The following is a 17,500-nucleotide window of genomic DNA, read 5'->3' on the forward strand; positions in this document are numbered from 1 at the left end:
GCTTGTGAAAGTTTCTAAGAGAGGAAAGGGGAGAAGACTGGTACCCCAGGGCTCTTTGCACTTAACCAGTTGCTAATCCATTCTCCTCTCTATGATGGGTGGCTTTCTCTTCCAGGAGCCTGGCTCTGCCTTCCTGCAGCTGGGAGTCTCCATCGAACAGCAGATCCAGGTGATCTTCAAAGTCCTGGAGGAATATGACTGGGGCTCCTTTGCGGTCATTACCAGCCTGTATCCAGGGTACAACATCTTCGTGGACGTTATCCGTTCCTTCACAGACGCCAGCTACTTTGGTTGGGAACTCCAGGATGTCCTGACCTTTGAGATGACCCAGGATGGGAGCAACTCCAAAACCCAGCGGCTGCTACGGCAGATCGATGCCCAGGTGATGATTGTGTACTGCTCACGGGAGGAGGCTGTGTACCTCTTCCAGGTGGCGGAGCAGGCAGGCTTGGTTGGGCCCGGCTACATCTGGATTGTGCCTAGCCTGACAGTGGGGAACATGGAGATCCCGCCTGTCTCTTTCCCCGTCGGCCTCATCAGCGTGGTGACGGAGAGCTGGAAGATGAGCTTGAGGCTGAAGGTTCGGGACGGCATGGCCATCATTGCCACGGGGGCTGAGAGCTACTTCAGGACCCACGGGTACCTCCCAGATGTGGGCAAGGACTGTAAGACGCCACCTACCACCACCGCCAACAGCACTTTCTACAGGTCAGCCTGGGAAAGCTGCTCCTGGGTAGCCACCAGCAGTGCTGGGACTTAGCGATTTGCATAGTGGGGATCAGGAAAGAAGGGGATAAAGCTCTGAGAGGCCTGGAGGTACCCTTCCTTGGGCAGGAGTAGGTTGGCAGTATCCACTGATACCGAACTCCACCAGTTGGGGAAATTCCCCCACCCCCGGACCTCCTGAAAGTGAGGGGGGATCAGCATCAGAGAGTGTGAGGGCCCAGTACATTGATCAGCTTAACGATGCTGAGCTCTACCTCCTGGCTAGTAGAGGGGTGCTTCCTGTTCAGCTCTGAGCTGCCGGGACCACCCTTTCCTGGGGGTGAGAGAACTCTGCCTCCTTCACTTTTCCCCACACCCCTTAAAGACCTACAGCAGGGAATGTTACCTTGCCCAGGGTCACCAACAAGGTCAGAGCCAGGAAGAGAACCCAGGTGTCCAGACCCCAAGGCCAGTGACTTGCCCATTGTGCCCCACTGCTAGATAGACCCTAGCGAGATGGGTCTAGAGGGAAAACTCTCTCTCTTTCTCCAAGTGCTCGCTCAGGTTGAAAGCAGCAGCGTGGTCACCACCAATGTGGAGTGTGGAGCAAAGGAGGAGGACAATAGACAGAGGGAAAGTGCAGGAGGCAGCAGGCACAGAGGGCAAGAGGAGAGGGAGGGCCAGGCTACAAAGCCTGAAGGACCTGTCTGAGCGCAACATTTTTTAATTAACTCTCCTGGAGTGTGACCCTTGGCTAATTGAGCAAGGGGCTTTGGTTCTGGGTTTGGAAAATCCTGTGCTGCTTGGGTGATATAGTCCCACAGAGTCACTGACTCACCGGGGAGGAAGGGGAGAGCTGGGTAATGGGAGGAAAGAGACCGAGGGGCAGAGAATGTGTGATGAGAGAGAAGGGCGCCTTTCTGAAGGAATGACACTGAGGGTGAGCGATACCAGTCACCAGGCTGCTCTTGTGCGCTACAGCTGTATATACCAGCACCTGGCTCACACACGCAGGCATTGTGCCAATCCAGTGACCTTGCTGCCACTCTGTGCCCAATGCTCCCCTCCCCCACATGCCCTGTTAACTGATTCGGAACGTTCTGTCCGTTTAGCTCGTTAGCCTGTTGGCAGACCACACTCTCAGGGAAAATAAAGTGTGTGGGGGGGTTAAGATCCTGGGATGTCAGCTATGTTTTGTGTGTCTCTAAATCGCTGGAGCGCTGTCTGGCTTTGCATCTGTGCCTCCCTCTGCTCCCTGGACTGTGAGGGAGCAGGGTGGAAGCTCGGGGGGTGGGGTAATTTGTCGATCAGTCACGTAATGTATTGCCAGTATCTTGGGACTGTGGTGATAGGCTTGATGTAAAAGCGTAAGACAGGTGCAGCTCTCCCTCGTCTCCTGCCATCCCGCTCCATGCAGATTCCTTGCCTTAGTGTCCCTTCAGGTTGCTTTTGTCTGGGAAGCCTTGTTGCAGCCTAGCCGTGGGACTTATAACTGTGGCCCATACTGAGGAAAGGATAACAAAGCTCCACTCTTGTATAGTGCTTTCCAGCCCTACATCTCAGAACATACTACCAAGAAAGGGGGTTGTTATCGCTCCTTGACAGGTGGGGAAACAGAAGCAGGCAACAGTGAAGTGACTCTCCCAAGGTGACTCAGCTAGTCAGTGGCAGAGTCAGCCCTAGAACTGATTTCCTCAGTTTAGGGCCTTGTCTGCTAGAGCGGGCTGCCAGATGGGCCTAGAGGCAGTGATGGGTAGAGAGGCCAAGCTGGAAGCTGGGCTCTCTGAGTTAGCCCATGCTGGTGATGGCGTCTGTGGGAGGGAAAGAGGTTGCTAGCTCTGTTTGGGAAGCTCCCACCTTCCCTGGCCACAGTGCTTCTCATTTCCCCCCACAGGCACCTGTTGAACGTGACGTGGGAACACAGGGACTTCTCCTTCAACGAAGGTGGCTACTTGGTGAGCCCCACCATGGTAGTGATCTCACTGAACCAGCATCGGCTCTGGGAGATGGTAAGGGCTGCTTTTCCCTCCAGCACCTGCAGTCTTCACCCTCCCTTTTAAGACATGGCCACTCAGGAACACCTCCCCTCTGCAAAGCACAGCATCTGCTGGGTGTTATAGGTTAAAACCAACACGGGAAGGGATGGAGGAGAGAAGAAGCTGCTGTCTGGAGATAACATCCTACTAAAGAGTTACGTAGGAACCGCCACACTCTGCTGCTCCGTCTGCTCCAGACTCTTTACGACTTCTGAGCCCTCCTCATGTCATGTCTCAGGACAGGGTTCCTCTGCCTCTCTGGACGCCTTTGAGGTGAACACTGTCCAGGGTTCTCTGCTCCGTGTCTCCCTTTGGATCCCTGATTTTATCCCTGTGACCTTCACTCCCATCCGTTTTTCATTAATCCTGTGGATTTAGTTCATGCCTGGGTCCTGTGGCTCCTCCCCTTATAGTGGGGGCGGGGGGATTTAGTAATGGACAGGCTTGCACCCGCCCATCCCCAGTGCCTCAGTAGCTCCAGACTCACTACCCGATGGCTTCTCTCCCTCGAGATTCCAGGTCCACTAAGACCTGTGACAAGCTCTTTCACTCCCCTCCCATTGGCAACCAATCCAAACACCTTCTTTAGGTACCCACAGTGTCCTTACCACCCCCACCCCAGGAACACCTATATGCACTTCTTAGGATCCCTCCACCATGTGCTCTGGAGACTGCCACAAACTAGCTGCCAAGCCCCCTAGCTTCTTTAGACGTCCCATGTTCTCCTGCTCCTCCACTTGGAGGCTTCCTTGTGTTTTTACTTCTCCCACATACTCTCGGTTGGCTCCTACGTGACCTTGACCACCCCTTTAGAGACTCCCCATACTCCTGTTAGATAACCCCTTCTACTCTGTCTGTTGAGCCCCCTGGTGCTCCTCCTTTCACAGACTCCATCACACTCTCTGTAACTACTCCCAGTTATGCTTCTGCAGCCTGAGATCCCCATTCTCTGGTTGCTCCCATTAAATACCACTGATGACTCCCCCTATAGGCCTCCCAGACCCACCCCAAGTCCTGCTGCTGCTATTTGAAGTTTTATTTCACACCAGCTGGGATACTGGGGGATTCTCGCTCTGAACTGCAGTGTTTAAAATCAGGCTAGCATTTGATGTGATTAGTATTGAGAGTTCTGTTCCCAGCATTCAGGGGTTAGGAGCGCTGGAGTGTGTTTGCACCTGGGTCTGATATTCTTTTAGACAGGCTGCTTTCTTCTGAGAGGGTGAAAAGCACCAAGGTAGGAAGAAGCCTTCAGGCAAACCAGATGACAGCCCAAGGTGGCATGTCTCAGGGAATGATCAGGGTCCGAGCTGGAAGCGGAGCAGCTTAAGAAAACAGAGAGGCTGCAGTAAGTGGCTTTAGTGATTTAGGAGGGATCCTCTTCCCTCTGAGCCACTGCCCCAGCATGGTTTTGGGTGGGGAACATGCCATCTTTGGCATAAGCTGTATAACAAATACTACTGGTCACTAAAGATCCCACAGATCTTTTTGCAAGAGCTGGGGAGTTAACTTTGAGATGCTGACTGAATGTAGCTAATTACATTCAGCCTTCCTAAAGTAAAGCTGCAGGATAATTGGATGTGGTATTGCTGCGTGCTGCATCCTGCCCCAAAGGTGGTGAGCGAAGCAATTGACTGGTTTGTAATAGGGGATCGATCCAAGGGGGTCTGTATCTGCTCAAAGGCAGAGGGAGAGGCAAAATGGGTCTGTTGTTGTTTTTTTTTAAACACAGTATTTCCTTTTTTTAATATGGAGATATATCTAGTTTGTAGAACTGGAAGGGACCTCAAAAGGTCATTGTGGCTAGTCCCCTGCCTTCACAGCAGGACCAAGTACTGTCCCTAACAGATTTTTCACCCCAGATGGCCCCTTCAAGGATTGATCATGCAACCTTGGGTTTAGCAGGCCAATGTTGTGCTATTTGCCTATCAGAGCTCTACTGTCCATTCAGGGCCAGGCTGCCCTGATATCCAGACCTACCTGTAACTTTCCTGACGTGCTGTCTCTTCCTCTTGTTGAACAGCAGTGCTGCGAAGGTGGTGATTGTGAGAAGCCAAGGGCCTGCATTGACCCTCCTCCCTAGGAATAACTTCACATGCACTATTGCCAGGCAGTCGCGGGCATTTCCCCTGTTGTGTGAACAGTAACACTGTTCTCCAATCTCGGACAGGTGGGGAAATGGGAGAAGGGGATCATCCACATGAAGTACCCAGTGTGGCCCCGCTATGGCTCCTTCCTGCAGCCCGTGTCGGATAATCGCCACCTCACCGTGGCCACTCTCGAAGAGAGGCCCTTTGTGATTGTGGAGAACACGGACCCGGCCTCTGGCATCTGTGTGCGCAACACTGTCCCCTGCCGGAAGCAAACCAACTACACCAACAGGTAAGCAGCCAGGCGGATGGGCTGCTGGAGGTGCCGTGCCATGCTGCAGCCCTCATCTTCAGCTGCCCTGGGTGTGCTGGAGCAGGGTTAGACATGCCCATGCTCTGCTTCTCACAAGGCTGGTAGAAGGGAGCGTCAGGTGTTCCATGCCCTGCCCAAGCAAGGAGCAGAACTGGGCAGGCTGCAACCTCACCATAAAATGGTGCTTTCTGCTCAGGCAGTGCTTTCAGAGTGTTTGCAGACAAGAATGTGGCTGGTGTGAGTTTAATGTGGTGCCAGGATTCAGTACAGGAATTTTAGGCAGGATTTCTTACGCTGGCTGTAATAGCTCTGATGTCAGGCCTGATGCTCACAGCTGGGAGATGCTGCATAGAACTGGGCTGCAGTCCAGTCCTGATTGTCAGAGCTGGGAGCCTCTGGCTCACGCTAGACTTTAGTTCCAACACAGTGAGAAGCCCCTGGAGCAGACTCGGGGGTATCAGTTCAGTGTCTATAAATGCTGTGTTTTCCCACCAGACTGGCTGCTGCCCTGGCCCATCAATTACAGTTCCAGGGCTCTGTGTGTGGAGGGCCAGCCTGTAGATCCAGAGCTGTGTCCAAGACTCCCCCCGAGACAGCCTTCTGAAAAGGTGGCCATGGAGATTGGCCTGGAAAGTGCCCCCGGAGGGATGTAGCCAGGCAGGCCTGTGCACGCTCATTAATCACTTGCCTATGGCTGACCTCTGCAACTCTCCGATGAAGGTTGTGTCAGACAGCCTGTTGGAGCATCTCTCTCATTTCCTGGCTGGAGCAGCTCCCCCTGTTGCCCTGCCATTTCCACAGTTCCCTCTCTCCCTCCCTTCCTTCCTTAAGTGGAAGGATACACCCTGCTCCCACTGGGAATCGGGAAGCTATTCTGCAGCTATGCTTCCCCACACAAGGGATCACAGACGTTACTCAGCAGCTTCCTTCACCCCCATGTGGAGAGATGTGTGCTCCTTTCCCAGGGGAGCAACTGGTATTCTGCAGCTAACCTCTTAGCTCCCTGGGAAATTATTCTTCCAGCTGACTGGCAAGGCCACGTCTTTCCTTGTAATTTGAACTTGCTTTATGGTCCTGATTCCTCACTGCCTAACTGTACTTTGGGTTTAACTCCCCAACACCCTGCCCCTTGTGCAGTCATATACACCAGTGCAAAGTTGAGTCTAGAGTGGGTGTAAACTGCTACCAAGTCAGACCAGACCAGTAGCATATTGCACTTACTTTGTGTCAGTTCTAACTTCTACACGAGGGGCAGGGCAGCAGAGAATCAAGCTGCTTATGTTGACATTTTGCTCTTGTGAAAAGTGCATTTGAAACACCATGGCTGGTGGCATGGGGGGGGGGGGAGAATTCTGGTATGGTAGCATTTTACACTCGCTTTGCATGGACATGATGACCTAACATGCAAGGCTGTGAGAATCAGGCTCTGCAACCTTAGTGCTGCTTCCTGAGCACTCTGTGGACTAGTCGGGCCCTGCATTTGCCTACAGTGGAATATCAGCATTGCTGCACGAGGTGGCATAGGTGGTGGAATGGCTCTGACATTACCATGGAGATCCTCTGACGGAAGTGACCAGTGTGTGTGTTGGTTTTTATTTTTAATGTCCGGTTCCAGTGGGGATGGACCTGTGGACCCCTACACCAAACTCTGCTGCAAGGGCTTCTGCATTGATATCCTGAAGAAGCTGGCCAAGGCAGTGAAGTTCTCCTATGACCTCTACCTGGTAACCAATGGAAAACATGGGAAGATAGTGCGTGGCATCTGGAATGGCATGATTGGAGAGGTAGGGGGACAGGTGTGACCCATTCCCACATTGCACTTTTCCTCAAGGAGGGCCATGCCTACAATCAGTTTACCAAAATGCTTGAAGGAATGAGCTGAACTGAGATTCTCCCATTTGAATTGGGTCAGAATTTCAGGGTTTGGAGTCAGTTTCTGATCCTTGGCCATGCTTGGGTAGGGCACAATGTGACATGGATGATGCTGGGGCTGTAATTGTTGGCAAAGCTGGGAGTACTGCCTATAGTAAAGGCAGTGTAACATTTTGCATTATAATACCCTGTTTTCAGTTGTTTATAACTTTTCCAAACTTTAACTGTGTGGTCTGAGATTTGGGTGTCTGCCTTAAGCTGAATGTTTCGGGGGAAATTTTAGCTAAAATGGTTGAGATGTTTCAGAGATTAGGGAAAAGTATATTGTTTTGTCCAAGTTAAAAACTTCATACAATCATTGAAGCGCTAGTGCCTGCGTGCTTTGGAGAAAGACATTTGCCCTAGCATCAGGGATATGCCTTGTGCTGTTCCTATAAAAATGTACCCAAATTGGTCCAGGTAATCAGGCTCCAACAAAATCTCAGCATATGCTCACGAGAGACCTGTTCATTTGGCAGCTAAATTCTCCAAAGATTCCATCCGTACTGAGCATGCTCCAAGTGGGGCTCCATTTAGGGAGGGATAGCTCTGTGGTTTGAGCATTGGCCTGCTAAACCCAGAGTTGAGAGTTCAATCCTTGAGGAGGCCATTTAGGGAACTGGGGTAAAAATCTGTCTGGGGATTGGTCCTGGACTAAATGATCTCCTGAGGTCCCTTCCAATCCTGTTTTATGATTTCCTGCAATTGCTCCTCTCATCTGCCAGAAGCCGCTGTGGTGCCAAGCACTAGAAGTGAGAGTAAGAAGACTCTCTGCATGTGCTTTCAGTGCTCCCCTGGTGGTTCTCAGGCAGTGTGGGGGAGGATGTACCTGAAGGGAATGCAAAGGGCGGGGGACAATGGAGGAGTAGGATCAGAGGACGGATAGGAGGCAGGGTGATATGGGGTGGGGGGCAGGAGTCAATATAGGGGAATGCATAGCAGCGTGGGAGGTGGGCAGGCAATGTGGGGGTGCAGGAGGTTGGATAGGAGAAGAGTGGGAGGGAAAAAGGAGGCAGGCTATGTAGTGAATGAGGCTGTTGTCAGTAGAACCTCTGCTGTGTTTGTTGCAGACATTGGAAGATATGTAGTGAATGAAGCAGGGAATTGAAGGAGAAGGAAGGCTGGTCTTGTGGTTAAAGCAGTTGAATACTGGCTGGAGAACTGGATCCTGTCCCTGCCCCTCTGATGCTGGGCAAGCCACTGACACCAAAATGTTCATAGTTGGTCATTGTATGTTCATGATTTTCTGAGTGCCTGTCAGGCCACCTGGAATCAGATTTGCAGAAGTGCTGAGCAATCACAACTGCAGCTGAAATAGATTGAAGCTGTGCTGTGAATATACAAATTGCTATAAAAAAGCAGAGCACTCTGAAAAATCAGGCCTTAGATGTCTCAGTGTGGCCACCCAAAATTAGTGGGCATTGTTGACAATTTTGGTCTTAATGTCTCTGTCCCCCTGTTTCCCAGTTGTAAAATGGGGACACTACCACCACCTAATTTCTTGGGTGCGGTGAAGATATATTTATTAATGTTTGTGAAGCACTCAGGTACTATGGTGAGAACATCATAGTCATGCCCAGGGGGACATTTAATAATTTTGTATTCAGTATGGAGTTTGGATGGTGTGCCTGTGGCCACATGTTGAATGAGAGTAAAAAGATATATTGAATAACAACCTTTTCACTGATTGAGGCAGGAGTTGTGTGGGAAAATAGGATATGATCACATAATCAAGCACAGTATCATAATGCATATGCACAAGGGGGCTAAATTAAAGTTGCACAGGTAACCTTAACTCTGGCATTTCTTAACTTTTAAGTGCTTGATTTTGCAACCTTAACTTTCTTTAACATAATATGTGTGTCTACTATTTACATTTATTGGGCCAGATTCTCTGGTATGCTCAAGCTGTTTTGCATTGATCCAACAAGGCCAAGTAGTTGTAAACCTGGCTAAAATTGATTTAAGCTGATAAGTGTCACTGAAGTAGCACCAGCCAGAGCATGCTGGTGCATATGGTCTTATCTTTTTTTCTGGTGCAGTGAGAAAGCAGGAGAAGCTCTGAGGTGTGGTCAGTATATTTAGGCTGCCTAATTTTATAGCTTTGCAGCCATGAGTCGATGATGTTGTGTTCTTATTAATTTCCAGAGCAGTGTTATTTTCATGTATTTTTTGTTTATTTTATTGGACACTTTTGCATTAGCAGGAAATAAGCTCCCTTTCTCCCAGAAAGGTGTTGTTTGAAAGAGATGTTTGGGAAAATTTTTGTCTAAATAGTTTTGTTGGAAAATTCTGTTTTTACAAAATGGAAATTTTTTGCAAAATCATGTCAACTTTCATGAATTTTCTTTAGGAAAAATTTCTAAATGTTATGTCAAAGCTAAAATTGCATTTCAAAATGTATTTTGTTTGCTTGTTTTTCCATTTCTTTTATTATTTTGACCGTATGTCAGGACATGTCAGGTGTAGTAATGCATAATATGACATGTCCCGACATAAGGTCAAAATCATAAAAGTAATGGAAAAGCACAAACAAAATAAATGTTGAAAATGTAATACAAAATGATGGGGTCTAAATTAAGTGTTGCCACTCAAAGAGAGCTTAAGTCATTGTGGATAGTTATATGAAAACATCTGCTCAATGTGCAACGGCAGTCAAAAAAGCGAACAATGTTAGGAACTATTAAGGGATAGAAAATAAGACAGAAATATCATAATGCCACTATATAAATCCAGGGTACACTCATACCTTGAATACCATGTGCAATTCTGGTTGCACCATCTCAAAAAGATATATTAGAATTGGAACATGATTAAGGGTCTGGAACAGCTTCCATCTGGGGAGAGATTAAAAAGACTGGGATGCTCAGCTTAGAAAAGAGACAGCCAAAGGGGGATATGATAGAGGCCTATAAAATCATGACTGGTACAGAGAAAGTGAATAAGGAAGTGTTATTGATTCCATCACCTAACACAAGAATCAGGGGTCACCCAATGAAATTAATAGTCAGTAGGTTTAAAACAAACATAAGGAAGTATTTCTTCACACAACGCCCAGTCAACCTGTGCAACTCATTGCTAGGAGATATTGTGAAAGCCAAAAATATAACTGGGTTAAAAAAATAATTTAGATAAATTCATGGAGGATAGGTCCATCAATGGCTATTAGACCAGATAATCTCATACTCTGGGTGTCCCTAAACTTCTGACTCCCAAAAGCTGGAACTGGACAACTGGGGTGGATCACTTGATAATTGCCATGTTCTGCTCATTCCCTCTGACGCATCTGGCACCAGCCACTGTTGCAAGACAGGATACTGGGTTAGATAGACCATTGGTCTGACCCAGTATGGCCAGTCTTATGTTCTTAATTTTACTTTTAAAGCAAAACTTCAAAATTTCTGCTTCATGGGAAGTTTCAAAAATATTTAGTCATTCTGATTTGGAACAAGTTTATTTTTTTAAATGTTTGAGATTTCCTGCAAAACAGAAATTCTGTTTTTTGACCAGCTCTAGTAATTTACCTGGGGTCAGAGGTCCCTATGTACATTCAGTCCAGACTTTCACTGACTGCAGTGGACCATGGCTCAGCCCAGTGTGTAGCAAGGCAGGAATCCAGTGAGTGGTAAGGAAGAAAGGAGGTAGTTGGGGAATGAGAGTCTGACCTAGAGGCCAAAGACCTGAGTCTGTTACTCCATTCCTGTGCTAAGGGCTAGGGAGGGGCAAAGGTAGCTTGGGCAGAGGCCTTGTGGTACCATTGGCTGCTCTAACTCTTATGCTGTGCTTCCCCTTGGGACTCCCGGCAGCAGAGAAGAGCTGTTGTGCAGTGCGCTATAACCATGCCCCCAATCTGCCCCCTACATCTGGGAATGGTAGCAAGGTTGGCCTAGGGCCTTTATCCCAGTTCTGCAACAGCCAGGGTGGCCCTATAGGGGCCGTATCCACATACTTTGTGTTGGATGGAGTCAAAGGGATGTGGAGTCACTGAGCATCAGGCCCTGAGCTGCTTAGGGGAGAACCAATTGGGAAGGGTGGCGTCTTTCTTGTGCAGCCCGTCTCTGAAGCTGGGATGGGGAAAGGGGGAGTGGGTCACCTTGGGGCTAGTCTCTCTGCCACTGCATGCGGTTTCGCTTGCGTAGCTCCAGACTCACCTGGCTGCCTCCTTTGTCATCCTCCAGGTGTACTACCAGCGAGCGGACATGGCCATAGGGTCCCTCACCATCAACGAGGAGCGGTCTGAGATCGTGGACTTCTCTGTGCCCTTTGTGGAAACCGGCATTAGCGTCATGGTGGCAAGAAGCAATGGGACAGTCTCGCCTTCTGCCTTCCTAGGTGAGCAGAGCCAGCCTGGTGCCAGGGTGGATGCTTGTTCTATGCGTGGAGCTGCGGGTGAGCGTGGTGCGTTCGAGGAGGGGAAAAGCATAGAGTAAAAATGGAGGGTTAAGGCAGACCCAGCTCTGGAGTCTTGGGTGAATCTCACTGTGTCTGGGCTTGGTGAGGCCATCAGGAGACCAGACTGCGCTCTGTGTTAATGTGGTGGCTGTGGGCCTTTTTGGTACCAAGGAACGTGCCTGTCATGTGGATTCAGGTGATGAGGAGTACCCAGAAGCAAGGCTGAGCCAGAGAGGTGCTTGATTTCTCTGGGACGAGACTTACTGCTGATGCCATCAAAGGGCTGATATTCCTGTCTGGGCTCAACTCCCCTCCCCTCATGTCAGGGTACTTCCATTCTAACCTGTCTCTTGCTAGGTAAGGGGATTGTGGGTATTCTGGACTTGTGGATTCTATTCCTGGCTATGCCACAAACTTGCTGTGTGATCTTGGGCAAGTTACTCAATCTCTCTGCCTCAATTTCCCCATTTGTAAAATGACTATAATAGCACTCACCCCACAAGGGCCTAGGGACGCTGAACTAATTGTCTGATGGATCCCTTGGGATTCCTCTGATGAAAGATGCTATGAAAGTGCAAAGAACTGTCATTACTATCCAGGCATAGGAATAGCTTCCCAAACCTTTTTGGTGGCTGAGCTCCTTGACAGCTGCCAGATGAACTTAACATCCCATGATTTTGATAGGACTTTGGCTGTGCTGCATTTTCTGTGTAGGATCAGCAGTGAAAGAGTTAACTTATCAGATGCAATTCATTTTATCTTGGCAAAACCAAGAGTGTCCTCTGCATACAAAGTCGCTGCTTGGCTTTGCATTGATTGAGAGCATCACTTTCAGTCAGTGTCAAAATGCAAACTTAGATTCTACTTCTCTGGATTCTGAGTGGTTGTGCTCATTTCCTGTATCCCATGGGCCTTCTTCTCTGTGTCCCTCTAGGCTCCCCCTGGAACCTAGGGGAGACTATCTGGAGTTTAATATCGGTGTTATAGCCTGGGTAATAGGGGCTTGTAGATGGGACACTGATTGGAAGACCAGGAAACTTTGAAGTCCAATGAACCAGTGGTTAAAATGGAGCAGGGTAGTTTAACTGCTAAACTGCTATAGAGACTTTTACCGCTGGTTTGACTATGGGCCAGATCAGCGGAAGTCAAAGCCCATCACTGCTGGTGGTTTTTTCACTGGCCTTTGTGAAATGAATTGGTGAGTCTCAGACAAGTTCCTAGGGTATAAGGGTCCATGTCACAAAAGTCACCTCTACAGATTGGCACTGATCAGTCTCCCTTTGGTGATGTCATCACAGGTCAAGGTCTGGACAGGCCCCAAGACTGAATTCCTCTCTTGCTCTAAGCAAGGGGCTGAGGTTCTATGCAACAGTTATTTAATTAAACTGAATCAGGGACTTGTTAGGTGGAGGCCAGGCTGAGCATGTTCTTGGGGAGGTTCATTCCACAAATCCAGTTCTTGCCTCTTCTGCACTTGAATTTTGTAATTACGGTTAAAAAAAAAATTAAGATGATTTTGAAGTGCTTTCCAGAAAAATAACCTGTAAGTTTAAATAAGACAAAAGTTTGTGTGTGGATGGATGGATAGATGTTTAATGTTGTATGTGAGTGTGTGTGACTTTGATTAGCAGTGCATATTGCATGTTTGTGTTTGTGAGGATGAGTGTGTTTGCAGTGCATGTTGTGTGAGTCTGTTGCTATATGTGCATGTATGTGCACATGTGTTTCACGTTTCACATGTATTCACATGTGAATAACTGGCTAGCTAGCAGTACTGCAGAAAGGGATCTAGGGGTTATAGTGGATCACAAATGGAATGAGAGTCAACAGTGTGATGCAGCTGGAAAAAGACAAAAGGCAAATGTCATTCTGGGGTGTATTACCGGGAGTGTTTTATGAAAGACTGGGAGGTGATAGTTCTGTTATACCAAGCGCTAGTGAGGCCTCAGCTGAAGTACTGTGTCCAGTCTTGGGCACCACACTTTAAGAAAGACGCAAACAAATTGGATTCCAGAGAAGAGCAACAAGAATGAGAGTTGTAAAAAACATGACTTATTAGGAAAGGTTGAAAACATGCCCAATTCTTAACGCTTGAGAAGAGATGGCGGAGGGGGGACCTGATAATAGTCTTCAGATATGTTAAGCGATGTTATAAAGAGGACAGTGATCAATTTTTTCTCCAAGTCCTCGGAGGGCAGGTCAAGAAGTAATCGGCTTAGTTTGCAGCAAGGGAGATTTAAGTTGGATATTAGCAAAATCTTTCTAATGATAAGGACAGTTAAATACTGGAACAGATTACCTAGGGATGTTGTGGAATCCCTGTCATTGGAGGTTTTTAAAAACAGGTTAGACAAACACCTGTCAGCGATGGTCTAGGTTTACTTAATCCTGCCTCAGCACAGTTGATTTGTGTAAATGACCTCTGGAGGTCCCTTCCAGCCCTACATTTCTATGATTCTACATCTGTGATGGTGTTCAGTACGTGTACGTGACATGCAGATGAGTGTGTATTGCATGCATGTGCCAGTTTGGCGCTGTGTGTGTGTGCGCGCGTGTGTGTGTGTGTTAGTGTTCGTGAATAAGTGCGTGTAACTATATGTTGCTACATGTATGGGTACGTCTGTGGTGATGTATCTGGGTGTGCGTGACAAAGAATTCATGCCTTCATGTTGCTGAGGGTATATTTGCCTTGTGTGTGTGTACATATGCACCTTTTGTATGTGAGTACCTGCTGTTAGGAAAGTGCGCGTGTGAACATGTGGATCATTGGTTGCACATGTGAACTGTTCCATATAAGTGTATATGTATGTTTGTGAGTATGTACAGGCTTGCATGTCAGTGTGTGTATGCAGAATGTCTATGAAAGGGCATGTGTAGCACGATGTGTGTGAGCACGCCTGCTTATCTTTGTGCATATGTCTGAGCTTGTCCTTGTTCTGGATGTTTGCACACATGTAGGCATAAGCCTGTATATGCTTTGAAGGCCTCTTTAAACTGTGTGCTGTCAAGTCAAAGACATGCTGCTGCCAGAGGCTATACGGGTGTCTCCTCCTCCCCAGAGCTTCCTGTCTCCTGTGCTGTGGGATTGCAGAAGAAATGTACAGGCTCCCGGGCACTGCATAGCAGAGTGTATCTGCTCCAGGGGGAGCCAATGTCACCACCTTCACTGGAGGACAGATAAGCTCAGTGCCAGGACACTGGGGTGAGCTTATGGAGTCAGAAGGGCAGCAAGCCACCCTGCCCCTGCCCTTCAGAAAAGTGTTGCTGTTCCCTAACTCCCCCAACTCCAGCTGAATAACCCTCTCTGATTTCAGTTACTTGAAGAATCAGGCCCCTGGACTTTAACTCTCTGCAGTCTTTAGATCTGGGCCTTCTCTTCCTACTGCATAGTCATCTCACCAGATAATGTGTGTAGGAAAGCTAAGCCCTCGGGAAGCCAGGGTCAAAGGTTCCTCCTCCCCCCACACCTCGCTTGCTTGCCCAGCTTCCTCCACATGCTAATGAAATGCATCTGATGCTATCAGATAAAGTTTTTTTCTCCTCTCTGACAGGGAAGGACATGCTGACAAATGGGCCTCTGCTGCTGTATTTTGAGGGCCTGAATTAATCCCATCCTTCAGCCTGCCCTTTAACGACAGAGCTCTATCATTCTGGGTGTCTGCTGCTGTCACCCAGCAACTGCCACTGTCTCTTCCGCTTGGTCTCTCTCTGCCTTGAGTGCCTCTTTCTATTCACACCTCTTCCTGCCTTCTTGATGTCTCTATCCCTCTCTTAGCGTCTCCTCTTCTTTTGTTTGCCTTGTTCTTTCTCCACATCCTATTCTCTCCCTCTCTCTCTATATCTCTGCCCGGGCTCAGTAAATTTAATAACGAATCTGATGTATTTTGTCCCTTTTTCTGTTGGTGAATTTTTCAGCCATGAGAGTGCTGATTTTTCTGGAATTTACTCATTGTCTAGAATTCTTTCCTGAATAACTTCTGCAAATGATCATTCTCAATCTGCAGCTGGTGTGAAAGCAAGTCCTCCCAAGTATTGGCTTCCTGAGCTGTTTTGACTGGACATGTAGGTTACACGGCATGTTTCTGTTCCCTGACTGGATTAAAGTAACTCTTAGGATCAATTTTTGGAGTGAATACTTGTGATTACAACTTAAAAATTCACTTTTCACTAATGTTCTGCAATATCCACTTAAAATGTTCTGTTTCCACAAACGTTCTTGCCCGGAAGCTCATTCACTGCTGAGAAAATGAACATACACAGGATGTGAACACAGTCTCTTGAATAAATGATGCATTCAAACAAATATTCATGGACAGATGTTTGCAGTGTTCACTCAGTTCTAACCTCAGCCTTGCAAGATTCTATTCCACTTAGATTAATCTTCAGTTGTGAACTCCTGTTCAGTCTTTGTACAGCACCTAGCACACTGGGATCCTGGCCCTTGAGTAGGGCTCCTAGGTCCCATAGTAATACAAATAATAAACAATACTTGAATCACAGGATGATTGTCCAAAAATTGCAGCTCAGCTGGAAGAAGCCAGGGAAAATCACAGAAAAGTAATAATGGACTTTATTACCACAAATACGTTTCCACGATTTTCTGCCGCCGGCTGCCCTGGGCTCTCACTGTCAAATTGCAGTGGAAGCCTAATATTGCGGTATCCACAATATCACAAATGAAGCAGGGCCTTAACAATACTACTACTAATAAACATACAGCTGTTCATCTGGGGTGGATGCTACTTGAAAACTTTCTGACAAGTGAGTAATGTCTCATTAGTTTTTCCTCTGTCACTATGTTTTGATCAAGGCAGGTGAGTAGATTCTGTGCCTGGGCTGGTAAATTTTCATGATGGTTTTACACGGCTGGTTTCTCTCTCTCCCAGCCGCCCTTGGCTAATTTCTCAACCTGCTTACTTCAGGTCTGAATTTAGCTTTTTGTGAGTAAGACTCTCCCTTTTACTTCCCTCTTTCTCCCACTTAATAAATAGCAAGACAGGAGTATTTAGCATGTGCTCAGTCTGTAGATGAGGACACCTAGGAGCTATTGAGCATCTTTCAGTATAATCCCGATGCCCTTGAGATCCAAGGGCACTAATAGGATCACCACAAAAGTATTGTGCTGGGAAGGGTATATCTGTCTCTACAGGGTCACATGATCCTGCGTGATGCTTCGAGGGGATTCCTGGAGTCTCTTGCTTTGGGTCCTGCTGTATTACTCGGTGGGAGGGTCCAGTCGCCTACAGTGACACACATGCATGGAGCCAGGTGCAGAACAGCTGGAGCTGACTGCCTCCCTCTTGCCTTGCAGAGCCCTACAGCCCGGCGGTGTGGGTGATGATGTTCGTGATGTGTCTCACTGTGGTCGCCATCACCGTCTTCACGTTCGAATATTTCAGCCCCGTCGGCTACAACCAGAGTCTAACCAGTGGCAAAAGTAAGTTGCTTAAAGGAACCACGAACAAATGTTGCGCAATGGGACAGTGCCCTTTGTCACAAGCACCCCGCCCCACCCCACACACATTTAATGCAGGCAGCTGCAGTCTGGGAGCTCTGCTTTATGAGAGGGAAGGCACCATAATAATAATTCCATGGGAACGAGTCTGGATTCTTGCAGCCCCTCATGTCCTGGGGAAGCATGGGCTCATCCCAGGGTCATGTTTCCAGCCACATCCGTGGGTTACAGTGAGCAGGGGGAAGCTGATTCCCAGCCTCTTTCAGCAGAGCTTCAGCCTTTGCAAAGCAGATCCCAACCTCCATCAGCTGGGCCTCATCCACTCCCCAGCCTCTGTTATTGGGGGAGGGAGTCTTCCTTTCCTCAGCAGGGCCTCTGAGGGTCTCTTTGCCTAGCACCAGGTACCAAAACAGTGCCTCCAGTGTCTTCCACTTCAATGTCAACATAGGAAACTGAAAAGCCATAAAATACCCCTTCCCCTAATTGTGCACAAGCTTCCATTCCCTCCCCAATTGCTCTGCAATACAGGATGCCAGCTGGAGATTCCTCAGGCCACTTCAAGTTGACATGGGATTTTTGCCAATGCCCACTGTGGACACAG

The 17,500-nt window shown here is 48.1% G+C and overlaps 1 protein-coding gene across 2 annotated transcripts in view; it reads left to right on the forward strand.

Annotated features, from left to right (window-relative positions):
- Positions 1–17,500, forward strand: part of GRIN2C (glutamate ionotropic receptor NMDA type subunit 2C) — a 46,621-nt gene that overhangs the window by 19,849 nt on the left and 9,272 nt on the right. For both annotated transcript variants that reach the window (XM_030533865.1, XM_030533866.1), the window contains exons 3-8: positions 116–708; positions 2,600–2,714; positions 4,909–5,120; positions 6,757–6,925; positions 11,231–11,384; positions 16,756–16,881. In XM_030533865.1, coding sequence (XP_030389725.1) covers positions 116–708; positions 2,600–2,714; positions 4,909–5,120; positions 6,757–6,925; positions 11,231–11,384; positions 16,756–16,881 — 1,369 coding nt within the window. The remainder of the gene's footprint in view (positions 1–115; positions 709–2,599; positions 2,715–4,908; positions 5,121–6,756; positions 6,926–11,230; positions 11,385–16,755; positions 16,882–17,500) is intronic.

This window comes from Gopherus evgoodei, chromosome 15 (assembly GCF_007399415.2).
Source record: "Gopherus evgoodei ecotype Sinaloan lineage chromosome 15, rGopEvg1_v1.p, whole genome shotgun sequence".
Lineage (NCBI taxonomy): Eukaryota > Metazoa > Chordata > Testudines > Testudinidae > Gopherus > Gopherus evgoodei.